Genomic DNA, 26,077 nt, shown 5'->3' with positions numbered 1-26,077 from the left:
CGCTGATATTTCACTACCGCTCATTGCTATAAAACGTCACTACCGATAAACTCTTGCGAGCAAGTCCGTTTCAGTGCGAGTCTGAATTGACAACTCCGCTGTTAAGGCTTACAAATATTCTTTGGCTCCCCTTGTGTCGAATCAATAAATTGGGTTTTACTTCCCTCGAAGACTGTTGCGATCCCCTATACTTGTGGGTCATCAGGATTCAATAGAGTTGCAAAGCAATCAACTATGAACTAGGGTTATCTTAAACATGGTCTAAAGCTATTATGGGGCGTCCTGGGCACTTATATAGGCGTTCAGGACGACCTTAGGTCGAAAAGATACAAAAATAACTGACCCATAATAGATTTGGTCGAGACAGACTCGGACTCGGCCGGCCTGGGGGCCGGTCGACCGGGCCTGGGACCGGGCCAGTCCGGTTCAAACCGGGCCTGGCGCCGGGTGGCGACCGGGGACGTGTCGTGTCTTGCAGTATAGCTCCCGGTTGGCATAAGCGCAGCGTCCGGTTGGCACCGGGGCGGATCCGGCGTGACGGCCGGTTGGACCGAGCCAGGGACCGGGCGCGCCGGCGTGGCGGCCGGTCTGATCGGATGCTGAGCCGGCCTGGACTTTGGCTTCCTCTCTCGCGCATGCCTCCCGCTCCTCCCTCGCGCGTCCATGGGATGTCTTCATGTCCAGCTCCATGTCCAGCTTCACGTCCATCTTCACGTCCATCTTCACGTCCAGCTGCTCCTCTCCTCCTCGTGCGATTCTTGCTCCCTCTTCATACCTGATCATACATAAGTAACAAGACTTAGGCAGTATAAAGTTCTCATGAATCAAAGTATCGTTTAGGAACAAGTTCACATGTTGTTTAACTAGCTTCGCACGAGCCCTTGTAATAGGTCCAATCCTAACTTCATTGGACTTGAGCTTCACAGCAGCTTCGTCTTCATCTTGCAGTGATGGAGGTAGTAGTGTCGTAGGGATGTCCTCATCACCATGGAATGTATTGTGGCAAAAGCCGTGATGCTACCATTGTTCTTGAAGCCGTGGCCTCGCAATACTTATGGATTTGGCATGCTTTTTTTGGACTTCCGGGGACACTCAACGACATCAACGTCTTGAATAGACCCCCTTTATTTGCAAGACTAGTTAAGGGTGAAGCTCCAACTTGTAACTACAAAGTTACGAACAATGAGTACACCATGGGGTACTATCTCACAGATGGTATTTATCCTAACTATGCAACTCTTGTCAAGTCCATTAAAGAGAAAAAGGACAAGCCTTTGATAAGAAAAGAAGCTTGCTTCACAAGAGCTTTTGGTGTTTTGCAAACAAGGTTTGCCATTGTTCGAGGTCCTGCAAGGTTTTGGGACAAGGAAATTCTTGTTGAAATCATAACATGTTGTGTGATTGTTCACAACATGATCATTGAAGATGAGAGAGGGTTGAACTTGCCATGTTTCTATGAAATGTTGGCACCCGAGTGCATCTCCAGCGGAACCCTGATCGGATTGAAGCTTTTCTTGCATCGCATCGCAGCATTGAAAATGTCAAGACTCATCACGAGCTCACCCAAGATCTGATTGATCACCACTGGCAGTTGCATGGTCAATGAGTTTTTACATTCATTTCCTATTATTGTATGTGTGAAACAGTTATCTTGATTGTTTGATTGCGGGAACATTTGTTATTTGTTTGATTCTTCCATTAGAATATTTGTTGGCAGTTCTGAAAAATATTATTGTAATAATTATGATGATTATTGTGTGATTTAAAACTTTTATTCAATGTGAATGTTGTATTGGTTCTAATATCTAATTTGTCAAAAACCCTGTTTTGAGGGGTTGGAAACTCGTCGAACTAGCAGACCCCGTTTCCCCACCCCGTAAAACAGAATATTCCGTAATATTCTGTTTTACTGGGTGGGGATACGGGGTCTGCTAACTCGGACGAGTTTTCGGTCGGTGAAAAATGAATACAGAGCCCTCTACTTGCATTTTACGAGGCAGAAAAATAGGAGATCTGTTAGACATGCTCTAACAATGTATTCACACACGGTCTAAAACTAGAAGCAAACCTCTAATAAAATTGGGTTGCCCTATTTATTGCTCGTTAGCGTGTCATTGTACCGTACCCTAACTAGGTCGATCTAGATGGGCCTGGCCCATGTTGAACGGACGGGAAACGAACCAAGTAGACTATTCACACGTTCGACGTTAGCAGGTTCGCTCGATGTTTCCGTTCCACGCTCGAAGCTGGTACTCCCTCCGTTCTTTTTTAATTGACTCGAATTTAGTATAAGTTTGTACTAAATCTGAGTCAATTAAAAAGGAACGGAGGGAGAACGTTTTTAAAAACGGAAAGACTAGGTGCATTGCTCGAATTTGAAATTTGCACAAATTTGAATATGCTCGAATTTGAATTTGCTCAAATTTGAATATGGTCGAATTCATAATTTTCTCAAATTCAAATCTGCTAGAATTTGGAATTTTCCCAAATTCAAAATTTGCTCAAATTCGAATCTGCTCAAATTCCAAATTTTCTCAAAAAAATCGAATTAAAAAATTGCTCAAATTCAAATCTGTTCGAAATCGGAATTTTCCCAAATCCGAAATTTGCTTAAAATCGATGGTTGCTTAAAACAAAGACGAAAGAACCAAACAAAACATAAAAGAAACATTGCAAATCAGAAAAAAACGGAAAAAGCAGAAGAACCGGACTTAAAACAACCACGATGCACTTACTGGGCCACGGCCGAAGTGGACACCCCGTGCGTGCGGGGCGTATTCCCGCACCGCGCGGGTGATAAATACGCGATCCCTATTCTCCGCCCAACGTGGGAGCGAGCAGTCGCTCCGCTCAGAGCGGGACAGAGTTGGGCCAGCCCATTAGCGACGGAAATGGTTTTCCTTCATTTTTTTGGTTTTTGCCGATTTTCTGCTGGTTTTTCATTTGGTTCTGCTTGTTTTTTCCCTCAGTTTTTGGTTTTTGCCGATTTGCTTTTTTCTGAACTTTCTAAAATTTAACTTATTCGAATTTGAACGTTTTTTAAGTTTGAATATTTTTAGATTTGATTTTTAAAAAAAATTGAATTTTTTTAGTTTAAACAATTTTAAGTTTATGAAAAATTTGAAATTTGTTCAGATTTTTTATTTGTTCTGATTTAAAAAATGCGCAAATTCGAAATTTTCTCAAATTCGATTTTTTTTTCGAATTCGAAATTTGTTCTAATTTAAAATTTGTTCAAATCTGAAATTTGTTCTATTTTAAAATTCTTTGTTTTCAAATTGTTCCGTTTCAAATTTGTTCGATTTTGAATTTTGTTCCGTTTAGAATTTTGTTCGGATTTTGAAATCTAAACTGAAAGGAAGAAAACAAAGAAAAAATAGAACAAACTGCTGACACGATGAAATAAAGCAAACAAAGCTGAAACGGAGAATGGCGGCGAGAATGATGGAGAATGACGTGCTTCCAGCCTTTTTTCACGAATTAGCAACGTGCAAAATAAATTATCGATACGATGAAACGGTACGCTACGTGCAAATGCTTAAATGGGCCGAGAAATTTATGCCTATCCTTCGTACTAGAGGTACGCGGAGCTGATCCTACGCTCCGCTTAAAGCGTTCAATAGGCGATCGCTGATAAATAGGATTCGCCCTTAAAATTTATCTCTTGCTCCGGCAGCCCAACATAGAAAGTAAATAAAAAAGGCTACAAGCTACAACGCACATAGGCCCACATAGAAAGAGGGCGACCCATCAAGAAAACCGAAAATAAAACTTGATCGAGACCTAATGCAATTATTATTATTTTTTTGAAATGCTAATGCAATTATCGGTTAACCGCAATTTAGCAAAGCGGTTCAAAGAGAGCTAGTTCGCAAAAAAGAGACAGCTGGACTATGTTATTCTCAGGCCATCAGGAAGCTGTTGATATCTTTCAGATCTTGGGTGAAAAACTTCAGTTTACCTGTACTACTGCTTTAGATAGATAGCTCTCCCCGCAACCTAGTTTGCACAGCGTGGAGAACATCCAACAGTCGACGGAGACAATTGCGACAAATGTGTCGTAAATCTGAACTAAATTGTAATTTACATTTGATCTTTCTGCTCTAGAACTACGACAGCAGGCAAAAAGGGCACAGACTGCGGTTACATACATACACTGGTTGATGTAGGCTTTATTGCAGGCCTACAGTCCCCTAAATAAAGAAGCAGTCTGCGTTTATTTTGCCTGACAGTAAGTTTACAACCGTGTCCAGCTACCAGATCTGTCACCTCGTGTTCTATCCGTGTGTACAGCTTGAACAGAGGGACGGCGTCGATTGAATCAATGGAAGGTATCAATCAGTTAACCATCTTGATGCATCGTAACGACAAAATAGCGTGTTATTCCAGGATATCTGTTGGCCACAGCTGCTTCCACTTGGAGATTTCATCCTTTTTGTGGAGTTTCCTTATTCCACCGTAGAATCCAACGCCCTCGTTGCCCTCTTCCCTGTGGTCCTTTCGGTTGACCAGAGACTGCCTCCATCTTGAGCCAGGTGTGTATTGGTTGAACTCCAGCACAACAGTATCTGCAATACATTGAGGTATGTTAGAAAAACAGTATTGGGTGGCTTTATTTATAAAACGGGACGAAATCCTGTTTCAAGGAGGATGTTAAAAAAACAGAGTCTAGTTCAAGATTTTGGATCCCGGAAGGAAAAAATTCCCGAGGGGGGTCAGGATTTCCGGTTACTGCGGTTATCGGAAAATCCCGACTGGTTACAGGACGAAATTAGAAATCTAAATTTGAATTAAAATTCCTTGGTATGACCATTTATATAGGACATTCGCTAAAATTCAAAAATTTCACAAATATTCAAAAAATTCGGGATTTTTTGCCCGATTAGACCATTTCCTGGGGGTGGCCGGGATATCCGGTTACCGACCGGAAACCGGATTTCCCGAGCGGTAACCAAAACTTAGGTCTAGTTACAGAGTAACTGTGTTTTGACTTTCGAGTTTTGAAAATCGCACACATAGATTATCTTTTTCTCACTAAAAAAAAGGAATCAGGGGTGGCAATCTCTGTCATAGTAGCTGCAAAGAACAAGATATTTGACCTTGACATTCTACATGAATCTAGTGGTACTTGCTTATTTTTATTCAGAGAACAAGTGCACATAGTATATAGTAAAACCATTCAATGTAAGGTACCAAAGTAAGCATAACCTAAGAGGATGGTTTATTATAGAAAAGAGTACTCGCATAGAAATATGAATGTCTGCTATCTTCAGAAGTATGTTAATCAAGTTATCACATCTGAACATAATACTATATGAGTGGGCAGAAACGGTTCAATTAATGGGAATACGTATGATAACATATCTTTCTAATGTACAATTAAGGTCAAACATATGGAGGACGTCATCATTTTGGGTTTATCACTTTGGTTTTAATAAATGAATAACCAAGATGAGTTCAAGGCCATGATGTTGTATTATAATACTCTTTGGGCTCTGCTGGAATGTTCATGGGGTCATGACTCTGAAAGGCCTATGCATATGCAACTAACGTTACAATTATTAGTCTAGTCAAATAAATTAGTCTTTGGGATTAAAGTTATTCTTACCACTAAGATGACACCGACAAAAGTGTTCATTTCCATCGCATGACTCCAAGTGGCCAACAACTCCATACCACCAGCCTGCCAAACATATATAGCAACACATGAATGAACACATTGTCCACTGGTAGAATACTCCTCATCTCTATCAGATAAGATTAGCATATCCCCTATGGGCAATGTTTAATGGTTCTTGCAGCACTGCCTAGCGTTGTATTGTTGGGTGCCCGGGAACATACCATATGGGAACTCCTTGTTCCTTCTCCACTGAATTTCAATGTTATCGCCAGGCCGGAGTTGATGTAGGCTGTCAGAGGCATGCAGATCATGTGCAAGGGTTTCCACCGGAGCTGCCCTGATCCTGTCCCAATGCACACCATCCTCCACGACGACAGTTCGTCGCCCGTGTGGTGGATACCTGCAACGTCAATGTTTCCAATTTCAAATCATATCAAATAGACAACTTCAAGTTACAAAAATAATCTGCCACACTGTTTGTTTGACTCAAAAACATAGAACATGCCCACAGCCTTACGCTTCACTGGCTAAAATCATAAACAGATTAGTACCTTGCACGGAACGAGTCTGTGCGGAAATCATAGCTGAGCTCTGCATCATAGCATGACATCATGAACCCAACATGTCCATGCTGCAAAACAAACATAAAGTTTCAGGATTGCTTCGTCAATAAAAGCTGAAAACTAAAAAAAGATAGGAGCCCAAAAGAAGATGAACAAGTATAGCCAGCAGGAAAGCTCATGGATATCCAGCTCAATTAGACGACAGAGAAGCAAATACATGTAACCAAATTAAGGTGTGAATTCTAATGAAATTTTAGTATAACTTGTTTGTAATAATTCAGCCCAATCAGTCTAATTATTAGCACCGGTGAGCAACTACTACTAGTATAATTCATTAATTTGCATGCCGTGCAATAATAATGACATGAAACTGTGGAGTACCTCTCGGTTGTAGACTTGTGCCGGGAACCAGAACTTGCCGCTCTCCATGTGGAGATACCACGACATGACGGAATCATCGAGCACAGGGCCCGCCGACCTGCCGGCGCCGCCGTCGGCCCTAGGCCGCATCCAGGACACGACCGGGCAGACGCAGGACAGCGCGGCGAGCCACCTCCGGTGCTTGGCGCTGCCAGCAGAGCCGCACGAGGTGCCGCCGCCGGGCGCGGTCGACGAGGACAGATACGACCTCCACTCTTCCCTGGCGGCGGTGCCCAGGACCGAGCCCCACTTGCGGGACATGTGGCTCTCCCAGAGGTGGTCGCTCTGGCAGCGGTCCCGCATGGACCGGCAGACGGCGGCCATGTTCCGCAGCTCGGCCGGCGGCAGCTTGGCGAGAATGCAGTCGATTGCCAGCTCCGGGAGGTCGAGCACGGAGGGCTCACCGGTGTCCTCGGCGCTCTCCACCTTGGCCGCCGGGCGCTTCCTCTTGAAGGACTGCATGAGCGGCATGGCGTCGGCGGCCGTGGCCGTGGAGGCGACGCCTCCGAGCAGCCTGTAGCCGGCCAAGAATCCGAGCAGCGAGAGCGCGAGTTCTTGGCAGATGGAGGCGAGGAACAATCTCATGTCACGGGCGCATGGCTTGGACAGGAAGAGGAGGCAGGAGAAGACGAAGGTGGCGACCAGGGCAAGCATCGATCAGAGTCGGAAAATGCGCGCGGAGCACTGCGGTTGCCCAGTGCTCCTCGCAGATAAACAACAAGACGAGGAGGAGCCACCACGCAGTCCCAGTGGATAGAAAGAAAGAAAGGAGAGATGCTGCTGCCGCCGCTACGACCACAACCGCATCAAGAACCTGCCTTTTGGCTACCTGCTTTCTCCGGCCGATCGGAGACACCGTGAGGGTGACGCGATGGAACCCACTTTACAAACAAAATATTAGCCGGGCAGGATTCGGTGGAATCGAAGCCCGGAGAAGAAGGGGAGACGCACGAACCAAGAATCGATAAGTCAAATTGGAGCTTAATCACTCTGTCGCAAGCAGGACAGGGCAGGAGGGAACAATCGGATCTCCGCAGGCAGCTGGAACGGGGGTATTTGGAGCCAGGGAAAGATCAAAGAATGGTCCTAGCTAGCTTAGCAAAGACGAAAGGGGGAATGGAAAAGGGATCTTGGAAGGAGATAAGAGAGAGTTGGTGAGAGGAGGAGAGCTTTGGTGGGAGTGAGTGAGCAAGAGGAGGGAGGACAGCGTGGGCGGGGCCCGGCCGGGGCACGGTGCACGCAGGCAGCTTCCCCTCACCTCACCTCACCGTCGCCCTCCGCCGCCCCTCTCCCTCTCCCTCCCCGCCCCTTCTCTCGCTTCCAAGAAACGAAAGCTAAGGCGGAGGAGAGAAATGGAGGGAGTAGGAAAAGATGGCCGGCGTAGGAGACGAGTATATATGGATGGAAATTCGCTTCTGCCGTGCGCGCGTGGATTTCTTGTTTGTGATCTCTCCTTGTTTCTAGCCAACGTGGCCTCCAAGACCTCTGGTTTTGTGGCGCAGCGGATTTAGCTAGCAGGAGAAGGAGAGACGCCAATTATTGGGAGCCATGCGTCGGTTTGGTGGTGGTCTCATCTCTGTATGTTCCACGGGGAGGAAGAGAGGTGAGGTAGGATGACGGAAGGAACTCGTGGCCAAATTTAGCACAGGATTTTTGTCCATAGAAATTGTGTGTGCAGTGCGCGCATTCCTTCATGTGTCATGTGTCATGTGTGCTTCAAATTTGTGAACAATCTCGACCTTAAGTTTCTGCCGGTTTGCAGATAGCGCTGCTGCTAGTGGCGGAGGCAGGGACCGCGACAGGGTTCCCATATTTGAAATGTAGCGAAACTAGAGAAAATGACATTGTAATCTTGCATGGTACTACCTTCATTTCAATCAAAATAAATGTCTTAGTTTTGTCTCGGTAGGAACCAATCTAGATGCTGTGTGCATCGTGTTATGCAGAGCCCGGGTGTAATACTTTTCTAAAGTAATGAAAGCGCCCTTTATCGAAAAAAAAAAGGAACCAATCTAGAGAAAATTCAATGCATTTCAATATGAGGATACATTCGTATCTAGAAAATTTTATGACACTTATGTTAGAATGGAGAGAATACTAGCGCCGTGTACTAGCTCAGTTCCAATGGATAAGACCTACATTATTTTTAAAAAGTTAAAACATGAAAAATTTAACCAAATTTTTACTAAAAGTTAGTAACATGCAAAATACAAAATCATTATAGTTAAATACATCATGAAATGTATTTTTATATCATATCTACATAATATCGTAGTTGGTAGATTTTTCTATAAGTTTAGTCAAAGCGCTTGACTTTAACAAAAAAAAATCTTTATTGGTTGGATCGGAGGAATTACCTAGTATGTACTACGCTATCAGAATACTAAAACTAGTCACAATGAATAGTATCATATAGCAGTATCAATGCTACTATTTTTACAATGCATGGTATCATGTACTAGTATCATTATCTTTGTGTTGGGTAGATAAGGTTTTATATACTCCCTCTGTTCCATACTATAGTGCCTACAGTTTTTTGGCACGGAAATTAGCGCAAGAGTATTTTTTACACAAGACCCCTAGCTGAACGATTTGAGATCAACGTAAAATTTGGGAAATCCATATCTTCCTAACTTACCATAACAAATTTGGGAGCTGAACGATTTGGGAGTTGAATGGGGAGGGGGTAATTGCAAAAAAGCTAAGCTACAACCTTATATTCTGAAATAAATGCCAAAAATCTATAGGCACTATAGAAAGGAACGGAGGGAGTATAAAAAATTAGTGCATGGAGAACCATGTTTAGATTTTTGTTGGGTACGGTAAGTGTAATATCCCAGGATTCGAGACGAGTGCGGGGTAGATTTTAGAAAAGGATGTGCATTGCATCATAAAATCTGGGGAAATTTCGCGCTTTATTGTAAAATACATCTTAGAGGGGACAAGTTTCTCTCTCGACACCAGATAGGGTTAGGGTTTCGAGAGTGCGACAAGCTTGGACATTATCTTTTTTGAACTTAGGGTTTCGAGAAGAGAGGGGAACATTTCAGATCTTATATTAAGTTGCATGATTGAATTGAAATAAGTTTGAGTTGGAAATTCAAACTCAAACCTCACTAAGTCAAATTTTAATTCAAATAAAGAATAATTCATATAACAATATTATAAATTGGAAAATTATGAATATAAAAGAATACAAATAAATATGAAAAGCTCATTAGAGAAATTTGAGCTTTATTGATCATCACACACAATTTACATTGTCTTTACAATATTCATATGAATTAAATATTACATAACACATTTCAGAAATTGAAATTAGTAAAAAAAAGATTACAATGAATAGTGTAACTAGCTAAACTACACTATGATCTTCATCTTGATTTCTTGATCAACAAGAGGATTGTGACATTCTTGATTATCTTCTTGAATCCCTGCATAATCAACATAGAAATAGAATTGCACATTGATGCCAAGTGGCAATGCCAGTTGGAAGATTAGAAAGAATGGAAATACGCAGGATAAGATCAGACCAGCCGAAGATGATCCACCAACTTCCCAAGTTCCAACATGGAACCACACAAGCAGCTCACAAGGCTGTGTGCATGCACACCAGCACACACAGCCAGAGGAGTCACCAAAATGGCACCAGGCCTTGTTGTCGACCAAGGAGGCCATGAAAGGTTCATATAAAACCTTTTCATCACCAAAACCCTAGCCATTCATCGACCAAGCCAGCCAGAGCTAGCTAGAACAGCAAGAACACTCAAGAACACCAAGAACACAAGAACAACATAGTTCCAGTTTCTTTTTCCACAAAGAAGAAGTGACTGTTGAACAAGCAGATGGATTAGCACCAGCACCAGCCAGCTAGGAGGAGCAGGGCAAGCATCAACACATCACAGAAGCAAAACCTCTACAACAACACCATTTCTAGGAGCTGGAGTGAGGTATTGTTGACGTCAGAAACCCCCTGGCGGGCAGAGACGGGCAACACAGTAGAGCCGGGAACAACTAGGGCTGCGGCTGGCCCCAGTCCCTCAGAGCGACGGCCCGCAAAGCCTCCTGGTCACACGTTCGATGCTATCGCAAGGGCGTGCCACCCGACCTATACCTGGTCGGGGAAGGTGTGGATGATGCCTCGCTTAGTTTCCTGCATGGCATACACGTAAACATTAAATACGAGCCTCGATCGGCTCTCGAGTTATCTCCGTGAATCGGCTCAAAGAGCCGATCCACCCATGATTCGAACGAGGTGTCCGAATATATGGTGGTCCTGCTTGATCAAGGTAACGATAATAAGATCTACGACGATTTAGGGTTTTCACCGCATAATCGGATCATCCTACTCACGATTGGGCCTCGCGCTCGCGCACGGTGACCGTAAGCCGATCCTAGACGAGGCCTAAAAACCAACACGAGGTTGATCCCCGGAACATCCTTTCTAGGGCTAGCAAACGTCACCCTACACGCCGCTGGATCCTCCAACCCTTTGTAAGGCCTAACTATTGCGGATGTTAAACTAATCCTTGATGAACAAGGAGCAACCGTAACGGATCAGATCTACTAAACTATGATCAAGCGGGGTGCCGCCCTACACCTAAGATAGGTGTAAGGGCGGCTAGATGTGTAAGGGTTGCACTACGACGAGCATATGATACGAAGAACAATGCAAACCCTAACACATCTAAGATAACTACGTTGCTCGCCATCAAAAAGGCTTCGGCGACGAGCAACGCATGAACAACGAGGTAGGCTTGTCTGCCTAGATCGCAAGATGCGATCTAGGCAGCATGGTGCTTACCGGAGAAACCCTCGAGACGAAGGAGTTGGCGATGCGCCGAGATTTGTTTGTGTTGAACGTTGGTTGTTGTTTATTCCATAAACCCTAGATACATATTTATAGTCCAAGGGACTTCCTAATTCGAGCGTGCACCTAACCGTGCACGAGGCAAACTTTAACTAACCGACACGTATCCTAATATGTTACAGATACAAAGGCCAACTAGCCCAAACTTTGCATAACAGGCCGATTCACATATTTCTTCCATGTATATAATCTTCAAATCCACCTTGATCGCGGCCCACCTCTAACTCGGTCAGATTCTGGTGATAACACATGCCCCCCTGGTTTTGGTAATGATAATTTCCAAAATCATTACGCTTTCCTTTCGTCGGGTCATGTCGTGGCAGAGCAGAACTGCCGTAGAATCTTCCATCATCACGCCTCGCCTCCTGGGCTTCTCTGTACAAATTGACAATTTCGGCATCACGTCCTCGAGAACCGTCATGGCATTAAATCTCCACTACACTCCCTTTATTTATCTGTGCCAAACGGTCCACCACTCCATCCCCTTGCTCGCTCTCTGTCTACCAACGCCAAAAACCCTCTTCCCCTGCAGCCATGTCTTCCTCTTCCTCCTCCGCTCGGGCCTCTCTCTCCAATTGTCGCCGAAGAACAAGGAAAAGGACGATCCCCGCTCCGGGCGAACCCCATCTCCTCCGACAAGGAGAAGAAAGAAGGAGAAGCGGAGAAGACCAAGGCCTCCCCTCCGCCAGACTTCCGCCGAAGAAGCGCTCCCGCATGTGGGCGGACAGCGAGGACGACGATGACGACGAGGAAGGAGAAGATGAGGAGGAGGAAGATGATTCCTCCTCCTCCGCTGGGTATCCTCCAATGAAGCGCTTCCGCAGCTGGGCGGATAGCGAGGATGATGATGATGACGAGGAGGAGGAGGAAGCTCCGACCGACGGCCGGGGCAGCAGCGGCGAGGAGCTTCCTGGGAGCGGCCGCCGACGACCTCGACGACGGCGATGATGAGGACAGCGACGACTAGTAGAGTAGGACCAGCGGTAGCAGTGCACTAGGCACCAGATCCCTCTTTTGAGAGCCATCGGCTCTTCTTGTAAAGCCGCTCCTTTGAATTAACGAGAATTGTTCTTTCAATTTTTCTTTCCATTAATCCAATTTCCATCCTTCCGCTAGCCACACCAAGACCGATAGCAACGAATCGGATTATATATTTTTTTTCTTGACCGTGGTATTTCGCAATCCCACAGCCGGTGACGGTTCATCGGCTAATTTGAGAAACTAGTCTCCTTCCTCTTCTTGCAGCACCAGCACGGTCCAAACCTCGTACAAGACGACGGCTTTTCCTTCCCAGTTCCTCCCTGAGAAGATCATGATGCAGTGTCAGCCGATGCAACTCCAATCGGCTCTCAAAAATAGAGCACCTCCCCAGTTAGTGGCCCTCCGAGCCTTAATCAAGGCGAGAAAGGTAGCGAAATAGCCAATCATGTCGCCATTGACCTCACGTCACAATGCAGAGCCAGCCGATTCCAACAAAATCGGCTCCCCGAGAGCGAGAACCTTCAGTGTGAGCTGCCCCCCGAGCTTCTTCAGTCTACTCCTTGCGCCTTGTTGATTAGATCGGCTCCTTTCCTTCGGTGGATCTGAGGCAACCCACCCTTGGCCTGATCTGCGCATCCACGCTGCTCTTGGCATTGTTTCTTGAAGAGAGGATCCGAGCCCTTGAGCCATTGAACCACTCCTTTGAGGAGTTCTCCCATCATAGTCTCTCTTCGTGGTCCACTTCATGCTCCATTGATCCTCTGACAGTTATACCTCTTGAGTCGATGGCCATGCATCGGCCTTTATATCCTTAAGTCGATGTCTGCTGCATCGGCTGTGCTCAAAATTTTTTGGATTTTTTTTAACGGCCGATTTATGCATCGGCCCCCCATACTTCAATACTCATCACCAAAGGACGAGACGCTTCTACTGCATATCCTCGTGTTTTATCCACCTGGGTGCCCCCCCGAGCCGATTCTGTCAAGAGAATTGATGGTATCGGCTCTGTTGGATTACATGCTGAACCCAGGCAGAATGAATGGCGAGGATAATTTTGGCCGATTGCTGGAATCGGCCTCCACGTTGCTTGCTCGGTGAAGGTTTTGTAATGTCCCTTCATAAATTTTTTGGGGCCGATCACAAGGATCAGCCTCGCCATGTTTGCTCATTGATTTGCTCCTGCTACTCGTTCAGGCCGGTAGATAAAACCAGCCCAATCTCTGATTTTATCATGTTGGTGCGCTTGCTGTTGTCCACCTCGAGTGCATCGTGTACTCGTGGAGCACTAAGCTTCGTCGGAAGGACGAGCACCATGTTTGTGCCAGCCGATGTTTCATCATCGGCTTTCCTTTGCTTGGGGCGCCACTCCATTTTCCGTGGACGACCCTCTTCATCCAGGGTTCGCTGAACTTTCACAGCCAGGATCAGGTCTTGCCTTCCTCAATGTATGCAAGTATAACCTTTCGGCTTCCTCCGGGCCGCGCAATCGCTGAACCCTGCGCTTTTGGGAACGGCTGAGTCCATCGGGGCACCACCTTGGCCGGTGGTACTGTCTTCTTCTTCTCCCTCGCCTTCCGAATCTTCGAGATCTTCCAACCGAGGGGACTCAAGCACGTTTGCTTTGTGGCGGGAGAGGCCCTAGGCGCTTGAACACGGACACGTTGGCTGTCTCCTTCTTCTTCCGGTTGCATTCGGGCAATTGCCGATTGTGAGCAATCGGCTCATTCCTCGAATCCCAGCAGTGTCTGAAGAAGGGACAGTCCCAATGCCTATCCTCGTCGACTCGCTCCCCCAACTTTTCCTTGGCACGGCGCTCGTGCTCCTCCTCCTTGCGATCATGCCGACGACGTCTCCTGTCGTCCCTAGCCAGACGATCTTCTTCATCATCGTCGTTGTATCGCCGGCGTTGGTCATACTGACTCACGTACTTGTTGAGGAGGTGATCAGAGAGAGGTCGTTGGTACCTTATGTTTTTCACCTCTCCCTCTGTGACGTAGCGCTTGCCGTCTTGGCGGAGCCGATCGCGTGGAGCGGCTTCCTCTGTATCTTTGCTATGAGAGCAGCTGCCCTCATCTCCGTCCTTACCAGAGTGGTGTCCAGGTCCTACCATGTTGATATTGCACGAGACATCCGGCTGGCACCCTTCATGGTAAGTATACTCCACCATGTTTACGGCGGGGAAGGGGTGTGTGTCGACCTTCATGGCGTACTGGTTGAAAATTAACCGTCCATTTTCTATCGCCATTTGGATCTGCTGCCGCCACACCCTGCAGTCGTTGGTGGTGTGGGTGAACGTGTTATGCCACTTGCAGTATGGCTTTCCGTTCAGCTCTTGCACCGTGGGGATCTTGTGGCCTTCGGGTACCTTTATATGCTTCTCCGTGAGTAAGAGATCAAAAATCTGTTCGGTCTTGGTCACGTCGAAGTCGAACCCTTTTGGAGGGCCTTGTGGCTTCACCCATTTGCAGGACACGGGGCCTGCCGCTCGAGTCCATTCAGCCACTGCTACCTCTCGATCTCCCGCAGCACCTTCATCCTCGTCCGCCTCAACCAGGGTCACCGCACGCTTGAACTTGTCCCGGTAGACATCCGGGTGGCGCTGCTCATATGCCGACAGCCTTCGCACCATGTGCGCCAATGAAGGGTAGTCCGCTTGGGAGGCCACGTCCTTAATCGATGATGAGAGACCCACCACCGCCAATTCGATCGCTTCTTTTTCACTTACATGAGCCGAAAAGCATCGGTTCCTAATGGTCCCGAAGCGCTGGACGTATCTCGACACTCGTCTCCCCGCGCTTCTGTCGTACTTGTGTTAGATCGGCAATACCAACCTCGGAAGCCTCCGAGTGATATCGCTCATGGAACTGCTCTTCCAATCGCTTCCAAGTCCGGATGGAGTTCGGTGGCAGCGATGTGTACCACCCGAAAGCCGATCCCGTGAGGGATCGTGCAAAGAACCTCACACGCAACTCGTCCGATGTCGAGATCGTGCCCAGCTGTGCCAAATATCGGCTCACATGCTCGATGGAGCTGGAACCATCCGATCCACTAAACTTTGTGAAGTCCGGGAGCCGATATTTGGGTGGTAGCGGGATCAGTTCGTAGTCGTTGGGGTACGGCTTGGTATAGCTGAACGTCTTCCTTTTCGGCATCATGCCGAACCGATCTTTCGAGATTGCACAAATCTGATCCGCGGTAATGGCCGAAGGTGTCGAACCCCGAAGATTCGCCGGGGTGGCATACTTAACCAACCATGCTTGCTTTTCCGGTTCTAAGCCAACCGGCAGAGCTGGGCTCGGAGGTTTGTCGGAGTGGCGTACTTAGCTAGCCACGTTTGCTTCTCAAGATCGGCTCCCGACGTTCCTCCCCGCTGATCCGGAGGCCCTCGCTGTCGCAACTCTGGTTCGAGAGTGCCCGGTATTGCAGTCCGGTACGTATGCGCACGCGTATCCGTGCTGGATCTCCTTGGGTGCCTCAGGTAGGAATTGGTAGTCACTAGGATCACCACCAATCTTGTAGACGACGTATGCCGATGAGTTCGGCAGTTCCGGTGCTGCCCATGCGAACGGTAGCGGCGGATGGGACTGGAGTGGCATCTCTCCTTTGAAAGTCCCCAGAGCTGGTCCTGACGGAGAACACCGGTGGCTCATGATTTCCTGGACCACGCGCAGAGCGACACGCTCCAAAGTGTTCACCAGGCTCTCAGAGTGGCGGTGCGGCGAATGAGCCACCATGTAGTTGATTTCCTGCCGCAGCGACCCGGTGCGTTCTTCCGACGGGCGGACAGGTCCACTCCATCGAGTGCGCCTTCGGGTGTGAACCCCTTCCACCCGACGCCATGGGAGCGGGTTCTGTGGAAAGAGACGATGAGTTCGGCTTCGAGGACTGCCTTGATTTCGTCATGCTTCTTCTTGAGCTCATCAGGCAGATCCTCGTACTTGACCGGAGTGTCTTCCGCCATCTCGGATGTAGATGGCGATGTTGTGGATGTCAAAGGTTGTCCCACCGGGCGTGCCAGAATGTGTTGACGTCAGAAACCCCCTGGCGGGCAGAGACGGGCAACACAGTAGAGCCGGGAACAACTAGGGCTGCGGCTGGCCCCAGTCCCTCAGAGCGACGGCCTGCAAAGCCTCCCGGTCATACGTCCGATGCTATCGCAAGGGCGTGCCACCTGACCTATACCTGGTCGGGAAGGTGTGGATGATGCCTCGCTTAGTTTCTGCATGGCATACACGTAAACATTAAATACGAGCCTCGATCGGCTCTCGGGTTATCTCGTGAATCGGCTCAAAGAGCCGATCCACCCATGATTCGAACGAGGTGTCCGAATATATGGTGGTCCTGCTTGATCAAGGTAAAGATAATAAGATCTACGACGATTTAGGGTTTTCACCGCATAATCGGATCATCCTACTCACGATTGGGCCTCGCGCTCGCGCACGGTGACCGTAAGCCGATCCTAGACAGGGCCTAAAAACCAACACGAGGTTGATCCCCGGAACATCCTTTCTAGGGCTAGCAAACGTCACCCTACACGCCGCTGGATCCTCCAACCCTTTGTAAGGCCTAACTATTGCGGATGTTAAACTAATCCTTGATGAACAAGGAGCAACCGTAACGGATCAGATCTACTAAACTATGATCAAGCGGGTGCCGCCCCTACACCTAAGATAGGTGTAAGGGCGGCTAGATGTGTAAGGGTTGCACTACGACAGCATATGATACGAAGAACAATGCAAACCCTAACACATCTAAGATAACTACGTTGCTCGCCATCAAAAAGGCTTCAGCACGAGCAACGCATGAACAACAGGGTAAGCTTGTGCTGCCTAGATCGCAAGATGCGATCTAGGCAGCATGGTGCTTACCGGAGAAACCCTCGAGACGAAGGAGTTGGCGATGCGCCGAGATTTGTTTGTGTTGAACGTTGGTTGTTGTTTATTCCATAAACCCTAGATACATATTTATAGTCCAAGGGACTTCCTAATTCGAGCGTGAACCTAACCGTGCACGAGGCAAACTTTAACTAACCGACACGTATCCTAATATGTTACAGATACAAAGGCCAACTAGCCCAAACTTTGCATAACAGGCCGATTCACATATTTCTTCCATGTATATAATCTTCAAATCCACCTTGATCGCGGCCCACCTCTAACTCGGTCAGATTCTGGTGATAACAGGTATACATAAATCCATGAGCAAGCACTGATTTTGCTCATAAATAAGCATGTGCATCACACACACCCAAGCCAGAGGGTATGATACCCTGTTTGCATCATCATTTGGCAGAAAACCATTTGATGCTGGCGAAATATGGGAAAAGCCAGTAGAGTTTGATCCCAGGGAAGATTGGTTAAAACCAAGTGTATCACCATTACAGCAAACCAAAGAATCCAGCAAGGATTTTACCCACCGGCCACTATCCTAGCCCAACTCACCTAGCACTAACTGGTTTACTTAACCATCAGACATATAGACAAATGATTGTCTATTTGATTTTCAACATAAAAAGCTGCTGGCAATCCAAAAAGGAAACACCCAGCAAGCACTTGTCCTAGCAGAGCAAGCCAATATGGTGGGAGATACCATAACTGCAACCAAATGTTGTTAAGGCCCACTCAACCACACAAAACAGTTAAGCCAAATAATTGTATCATCACCCAGAAGGGTTCAAAGAGGAGCTAGGGTCCCCAACAATTGTTGGCATCCCTCTAGCTCAAGTAATTAAAGCAGAAGAATCATTACTGTATAAGCAGTTCATCCCATTTATTCAATAAATCATGACAAGCTATACAGATAAATGAGATATATAAGCAACCTGTAACTAAAGCACTTGCAAATGATCCAGGGGATCACTGCAAGCATTAGTGTATGCTTTAACAAGCATTAGCATATACCAGTACATGGTATGGAGCTATACAGGCATAGGCATAATCATCAGTAAGGCACAAGTAGAAGCACAACAAGCAAACAACAAGCAACTGATAATCATATGATCACCAGGACTTGCTCAAGCCTGCTAGAGACCAACATAGCATCATGAATTAGCCAGTTACTGAAGAATTACACACAGGTCATAACTGAATAAACAGAAAGTGCATATATGAATTTATAATTGTATCCAGAAGCACATGCAGGAAGGGATGTACCACTGGATCAAGCCATACAAGCCATTATCATAACATCATGCTCATAAGCATGAGAAGGAGCTGCACAACAACATAAATATACACCACTGGCACTTGCATATGCAAGAACTGCAAACAACAGTAGGCCAGAGATGCACAAATAGGTAGCATACACATATATACAAGCCATAGCCACCACCATAACCAGCAAGCAAACAATTGAGTAGCATTTGCATGGACAGTAGCAAGGAAGGAATAGCATGGCATAGCATATGAAGTAAAATGACCACCAGAAGAGCAACATCAGATGACACAGAAGCAGCAGCCAGCACAAGCACAGCAGCAGCAGATGGCATGCAGCAATAGGCCGAGCACTAGCTCACAGGCTCAACACAGCAGCAACAGCGTCACTACTGGTGTACTGGCAAGCCCAATACACCATGGCCAGGGATGCCAAGGCATCCAGAGGAGGAATATGAAGTAGAGCAAGAGGAAGAGAAGGGAGGGGAACGCACCTGGGGAAGCAGTCAGCCGACACGGCCATGGCGGCCACGACGGCACACGCCAGGCACACGGCGGCGCCAGGCCAGGCCGAGCCATGCCACGGCGGCCACCACAGCACCCCAGCACAGCACATCACGCGCTGATCAGCACCAGGACGAGTCCACGGCACCACCGACGTGCAAGAGCGGTGGAAGCTGAAACCCTAGACGACACCGGAGGGTCGAGGACGAGCAGACGGAGACGAATCCGTCAGACCGATGCGGACGGTTCGATGCACCATCGCAAGACGCGTCGAACGCGCCCCATGGCGATGACGGAGGCGGCTGGGATAAAGCGACGACGGCGGAGGCGACCACGGCGTTGCGGGAGCCGGCGGATTAGGGTTAGACGCGGGGGAGGAGACGAAGTGAGAAGCGACCGAGCGGGCCGAGCCAGGCTGAATGGGTTGAACCCAACCCATTCGGGTTCACCATGACAGGTGGGCCCAAGGGCAATTTGGGTATTTCCCAAATTATTTTAAAATAGAAACTTTGAAATTAATACCAAAAATTGAATATAGCTCTAAAAAAATAGATAAAAATATGCAGTCCACTTAAAATTTTATTCTCTATCATAATAAAATATGAGGTAGAATTTTTGAGACAAATAAATATGAACCATTATTAAATAAAAATAATAATAAATTAATAAAAGATCATTAAAAATAAACACATCTTTTTAATGATTAAATAAGAATTATTTTTTTTGGACCTAAACAAAACTTGGAAACATTCCAAGAGAATAATTTAACTCTTAAGGAGTATCCTCAAATTGTTCTTATTCGACACCTCCGACATTAAATCAATAAGCATCGGGAAGGGGGGAACCAAACCCTAAAAAAAATCGAAAGCATGCATATTTGAATCGTTAACCATTGCCCTTATCGGACAATGATACTATCTTTCAGAAACAGAGGACCAGGGTCAGTCCAAACAATCCAACTGCACTACATTGCAGTCGCCAGGCAAGTTCATCGCTTGCTCATGTTACTTTGAGTATTTTTACCAAATTACTTGCAAAGTACTATACTTATCACTCTTGCATGAAAAGTAAAGATGCTAATTTCATAACTATGAATATGACTATGTGGTGGGCAATGGAACCATAGTATGAGTATGGTGGAGGTTCCATTGCAAGGGTTTGTATCCATCTAGGATTAACAAACAATGTCGTCCAGTGATTCTTGTGTTGTAAGACTCGTATTAACCATAAGATCTGGAGTGGGACGGAGTAGTCAATTGTACTTCTTCCTCTCGTACATCAACAGATGCACTTACCGTAGCAGTTGTGTCTTGCGAGAGCAACTTGAGGGTGGGGATCACATTCTAATTCCCCACGGTAATGTGGTCTATGAGGGATTGCAACGACCGGCGAAGGTATCAGGTCGAGAACCTGATAGTTGTCGTGGTCGGAAGGTATCCAAAGGGGTACGCTGACCGGCGAGGATCCAAGGTCGGAATTGTAACAAAGGGTGGGTGTGCGAGGTCACGAAGGAATACATTATTGACTAGGACCTTATACCGGGCCTCACACCACGGAAGTGTGGACGGGAAAGCTGCCCGGTTGGCACCAAGGTTAAGATCTCTTATGGGTAAAGCAACACACCTCTACAAAGTGTAATGAATCGTGACCTGTCACTCCCTGTACCGGGATTTGGAACTACGAACGCTGCCGGAAAGGAACTCCATGAAGTTCTAGACACCCGATGAAGGCTGGCGGACATACTTCTTCTGAATAAAAGCAACCTTTTAAAGAAATGATTATAAAAACCTGCATTGGTATTATACTTTCTGGTCTAATGCCGTAGCTAGTGCATTAAACACCTCTTTCCTATAATAAACTTGTTGAGTACGCTCGTGCTCATACCTCTTATAATCCCCTGCTTAGTCTTGAGGAGGCTAACGAAGGACAAGACGGAGCAGATGGGATCTGCTACGAAGAACCAGACCTCTCTAGATGAGTAGAGGGGGTCGACTATCTGATTGTCTACGGAACCAGGGAGGTTCCAGAAGGAGAGCAAGCCTAAGTAACCAAAAGTAATAGTAGTAGCTGAGCAGTGCGAACTCTATAGTATTTAACTGCTCGAGTTAAATAATGTTAAACTTGTTAAGACTTATATTGTACAAGTTAAGTAGGGTTCACCTCGAACCTAGGAGTAAACCTCTATGGACTCAGGAGGAGCTCCGAGATGATGTATATATATGATTTTTAATATTATGTGATTGAGATAAAGACCAACTATGTTTCTGTTATACTACTCTGAGGGATGTAATATTTGTGGATTGGTACTTTCACATGTTATGTCAACGACTGGCATACTACAACATGCAGTGGTATGCAGGGTCACCACAGTAAAAGAAATGATGTGTTTAAGGATAATCAAAGATTGAACATCACAAGTGATGAGAGAAAGAGGAAACAAGAACAAGTCGTCAAACAAAAAAATTGCAAGGTTTTTCCAAATATCTTTATTTGGGGTTTTTGTAGAAAAGAGAAGACACAAGGGTTTTTTCATAAAACCATATGAGAATAAGAAGGAAAAATATTTTTTATTAAAAATATTTTTTGTTTGAAAAAATCATGGGGATGGTACGGTTTACCGGGTCGTTACATGGGGATATGCATGATGATGAACTCATAACGCCGTGGGAAAACAAGCAACAGAGAAAAATCTAATGTTACGATTTACCGGGTCGTTACAACTATGAATGTGGGTGTGACATTACGGTACAACAATAATCAAAGGAGGAGCTCAGCAAAGGGGGGTCAAAGGGAACTTTCTTCTCATATGGTGGCATTACCTATGTTCCACTGATGTCAACAACTCCGTGTGTACCAACACATTGGGACTCCAAGTGCAGAGTATTGTACCAAGCATCTTTTCCCCACAAGGGTGACTCGAGCGTTTTTATCGAACTCATGCAGAATTGGCGAAGAATTACTCCGCTTCTCCTCTTCAACCAATCTACAAAAAAAATTCCATGTGTCCCCAACTCCACCATGTGGTTGTCAAGCACAAGGTTTCGTGTAAGTAATATGAAAAGTAAAGTAAATAAATAAATTAAAAACAATCTATACTAGGCAATAAAAGTAGAACAATAAAGTAAAGGTATTTTTCGATTTGCTAAAGGTAAAAGTATTTTTGGACGAAATTAATAAGTGCTGAAATTGTAGAGGTTGATAAAAGTGTTGGCTTGGTGTTTCTTATGATTAAAATTGGACTAGGGTTCATGGTTTAACGTGTATACTCTCTCATAAACGTGTAATGTACTTAAACAATCCATAAGTTATATTATATTGGTGGAATCTCATATTGTGAACTTGTACGGGCAATACGTCCTAACATAGAGATGATGCAACACATCTTTCGTATACTTCTCCAAGCAATCTGGTATTTAAGAATTAGCAAAGTATAGATTTAAGAACTTTGACATAATGTTTGGATCTCAAATATACTACTCCCTCCAATTCATATTATTTGACACTAGTATGGATGTATCTAGAACTAAAATATGTCTAGATATATCTATATTAGTTGCAACTAATATGGATCGGAGATAGTACCTTGATTTAACAAGACCACCTAGGATGTTACTAGATGACACTATAGCACATGTATCTACTTAATCCCTAGTGAGGTAACAAAAGAAAGGTAAAAAACTAAAGTAGATATGGAATTTTGTGTCACTATTCAATCATTGCTCCCATGTTACAACATCTAATACACATGTTTTCCACAAACCTTCTCTCATACAAGTTGGATCAAAACCAGTACTTAAAAAGGGGTACAGAATATGCATCTACTTATTCATCGCACATAAAATAGAATTCCAATCTCAAATATCAGCTCATAGAAAAGATATCCACCATAAAGAGGTTACATAGATGACCATAATCCTATTGAGCAGCTCATATGCTGCTAATACAATTATATAACAAAAGAGAGATAGAATAAGTTACTGCCACAAATTCATAGTTTAGGTGTGAATACTCCCTTCTCATCATGGTGGTATTGATGTATAGGCCGGGCCTAAAACATGATACTACACCTACACGAGATAACTTCTATTTCCACGCAAAAAAAAGGGTGCAACCATGTGATATTTGTTGCATGAGCGCAGTACTATTTCACTGGATCATGCCCTTGTGTACTCTCCACTAGGTGGCCGTTCCAAGTTAGAAATTCCAAGGTCAAGGTCACAAAGTAGAGTACTCCATAAACCACACGCTAGTGGGGCGCTGACTGGGCGATCGAGCTCCAGGTGACGATAGGCCACTGCCGGTCGGGGAAATACAATTCTAAACCGACGTGTCGGTAAAAGCACGATTTACCCCGGAAAAGGCCGAAACGGCTTTGCCAATATTCTAGCTAGCTCCCCTAATTAACAGACATTGTTAACCACTGATCCATCGGTCAGCATGCGTAGCGTTGCCGCACAACCAAATTGATGGTCCGTTTCGCCGGCTTTATTATCCGCCCGGCCGTCAGGTAGCAGCATCGTATCTTCTTCCCCGATCTCTTTTCTGTTTAGCGCGAATTAACAATCCTGTAATGGTTGCTTCTCTGTCCGGGTTCTCCGCGCTTACGTGTCCACGTAATAAGTCTATACTAGTTTAAGGATGGGGCTAGATATGATAGGAGATACGCGGGCCGATTCAAAAATGGTTTAGCAAGCGCTAGCTGCTCCAACACCAACACCAACTGAGCGTGGCTAGTGGGAAGAGCTAATCCTGTCCATTTCCATTGGGGGACGTGTGTCGAGGTCCTGGGTAGGCAGGGGAGGTGCCCTCTCGGCCTCCGGTCGACAGCGGGGATCGCCGGCTTCCTCGTGTAAAAGCTCGGGACTTTCGCTCCCACTTTTCGCCGGATGCGTTGGCACCCGTTTCATAATGGGTGGATTAGCTAGGGAGGCATATGTCGTCTTTCTTGCATAAGATGATTCCTGCAGCATGATTCGGGGAGCATATGGGAGCATATAATGCACGCACAATGTGCTCACATACTAAACATGTTCTCTGAGTTTTAAAATTCAAGTTTGAACGGCGGACCGCATCCATAGAAAGGATTAGCCAAACGGGAGAGTTTGGCCCCTTTGTCGTCGCGGTGACACTTCTTCGCCTATACTTGGATCATGGCAAAGGATTGCCTTGGTCTCCCTCACTTGAGAGCATCTCCAGTCGCGTCTCCCAAACCGTCCCTCAAATCGCGCCGGATTGAGCGTTTGGGGGACGTGTTTCGTTCGTGCCGCCTTTGGGGGACGTCGCTCCCCAGTCGTGTCCCCAAACAAAAATTCGGAAATTTTAAACTTAACGAGATTCGATTAGATTCGTCCAAACTTCATAGATTCGAACGAAATTTGACTAAATTTAAACTAAACCTAATCTAGAACCACTTGCGGCGGCCGGAGGCGTCGTAGTACTGCTGGAAGTTGTACATCTCCTCGGTGACGACCTCCTGCTTGACGCGCTCCTCGACGGGCTCGTCGACGGGCTCGTCCTTCACCAAGCCGCTTGGTCCTGCCTCACCGTCGTCGGTGAGGTCCACCAGCGGCTTGCCGGAGTCGCGGATGGACATGGCGATCGCCGCGTCCAGGTCGCCCCTCCAGGCGTCCTTGTCATTCATGGACGCCAAGAACGCCGCCCGCAGCCCTGGGCAGTCCTCGGGTCGTCGCTGCTGGCGATGAGCCGCTGCTGCCGCTCGTACTCCGCCAGCAGCGCCGCCTTCGACGCTTCCTCCGGCTCCTCCTTCACCTCCGGCTTCGGGATGAGGAGGGCGCCGCCGCGCCCCCTTGCTGCCGCCGGCTGCCGCTGCCGCCACGCCTCGTGTTGACGGGCGTCGCCGGCTCCTCCTTGACCTCCCGTTTGGGGACGGTGTAGGGCGCCGACCGGTACGACGAGGACGGCGTCGATCACGCCGGTCCCGAGGAAGAAGAGTGCGAGGAGGAGGAGTACGTCGTCCTCCTCGGCTGCCATTGAGGAGAAGGCGGCGGCGACGACGGCATCTCCAGCCTTGGAGCGCCGTTGCGGATGCCGCGGATGACGTTGTCGAGGGTGCGCCCCGAACGCCCCGGAACAGGGCGCGGCCGTCCTTGTTCCAGCTGTTGGGGCCGCCGACGAGGTTCTCGGTGCTGTGCATCTCGACGTCGTACTTCGCCTTGAAGTACGTCGTCCACCAGGCGTCGTTGTTGGTGACCGCCCACGTTGGATCCAACCGCTCTGCGGGGGTGAGTTGAGCCCGCCGGGCCTTGATGGCGTCCCTCCATTGATCCGTGTCCGGCTTCGGCGGCGGCGGGATGCCAATGCCGTTCACGGCCATCTTCCAGCCGCCGCTGCTTGGCAGCCACATGTCCGGCGGGACTCGGATACCGGGCGTGGTACGGCGCCCACGCCTCCGGCACGGTGAGGCTGCCGCGGCCGGGCCGTTCGCCGCGGCGATCTTGCGGGAGGACGAGGTCGACATTTTTTGGAGCGGCGAGGAGAAGATCTGGGAGGGGGGAGGCGGCGGCGACGATAGGATTGTGATGAGCGGCGAGAACTGCAGGGCGTCTTAAAACAGCGGCGGCAGCGGGTGGTTGCACGCAATAACTCCGGCGCGGACGGCCACGCGGCCATGCACGACGAGACGCGTCCCTGCGTCGCCTGGGAAAACAGGGGCGCCATTAACGTCGCTTGACCAAAGGTAGGCAACGGGGTTTTAGCCTTCCGTGCCGCTGACGGGTCGGCCCCGCCACTCCCCGCCTCGCTTTTCGTTGTGTCCGGCGTGCCCGGTGCGTCCCCTGTGGGATGGGGACGGGCTCGGGGCGCCGGACTCCGTATGGGGGCGCGCCGGACAAAAATGGGCTTTGGGAGACGCGGCTGGAACGGTTTTTTTGTCCGGCGCACCCCAAATCCCTTTGGGGGACGCTTTGGAGGACGCGACTGGAGATGCTCTGAACCCATCGGCTTGGGA

The 26,077-nt window shown here is 47.3% G+C and overlaps 1 protein-coding gene across 1 annotated transcript; it reads right to left on the bottom strand.

Annotated features, from left to right (window-relative positions):
* Positions 1-4,037: 4,037 nt before the first annotated feature.
* On the bottom strand, positions 4,038-7,433 carry LOC124660163 (F-box protein At2g32560-like). Its single transcript, XM_047197959.1, has 5 exons — positions 6,565-7,433; positions 6,172-6,251; positions 5,842-6,020; positions 5,609-5,683; positions 4,038-4,568 (listed from the first exon to the last, which is right to left on the bottom strand). Exons 1-5 carry the CDS (start codon positions 7,255-7,257, stop codon positions 4,381-4,383), a joined length of 1,215 nt encoding a protein of 404 aa, XP_047053915.1. The 5' UTR covers positions 7,258-7,433; the 3' UTR covers positions 4,038-4,380.
* Positions 7,434-26,077: the final 18,644 nt, after the last annotated feature.

This window comes from Lolium rigidum, chromosome 6, assembly GCF_022539505.1.
Source record: "Lolium rigidum isolate FL_2022 chromosome 6, APGP_CSIRO_Lrig_0.1, whole genome shotgun sequence".
NCBI classification, from domain to species: domain Eukaryota; kingdom Viridiplantae; phylum Streptophyta; class Magnoliopsida; order Poales; family Poaceae; genus Lolium; species Lolium rigidum.
The sequence above is the reverse complement of the archived record's forward strand: the minus strand, read 5'-3'. Positions and strand labels throughout refer to the sequence as shown.

What these genes read in the sequence shown, in the direction of transcription:
- LOC124660163 (XM_047197959.1), bottom strand. Translation starts at nt 7,257, where the DNA reads ATGCTTGCCCTGGTCGCCACCTTCGTCTTCTCCTGCCTCCTCTTCCTG. An exon ending in CACAAGTCTACAACCGAGAG is followed by an intron (nt 6,252 to 6,564) that starts GTACTCCACAGT and finishes TTTGTTTTGCAG; the next exon opens with CATGGACATGTTGGGTTCAT. An exon ending in ACAGACTCGTTCCGTGCAAG is followed by an intron (nt 6,021 to 6,171) that starts GTACTAATCTGT and finishes TTGACGTTGCAG; the next exon opens with GTATCCACCACACGGGCGAC.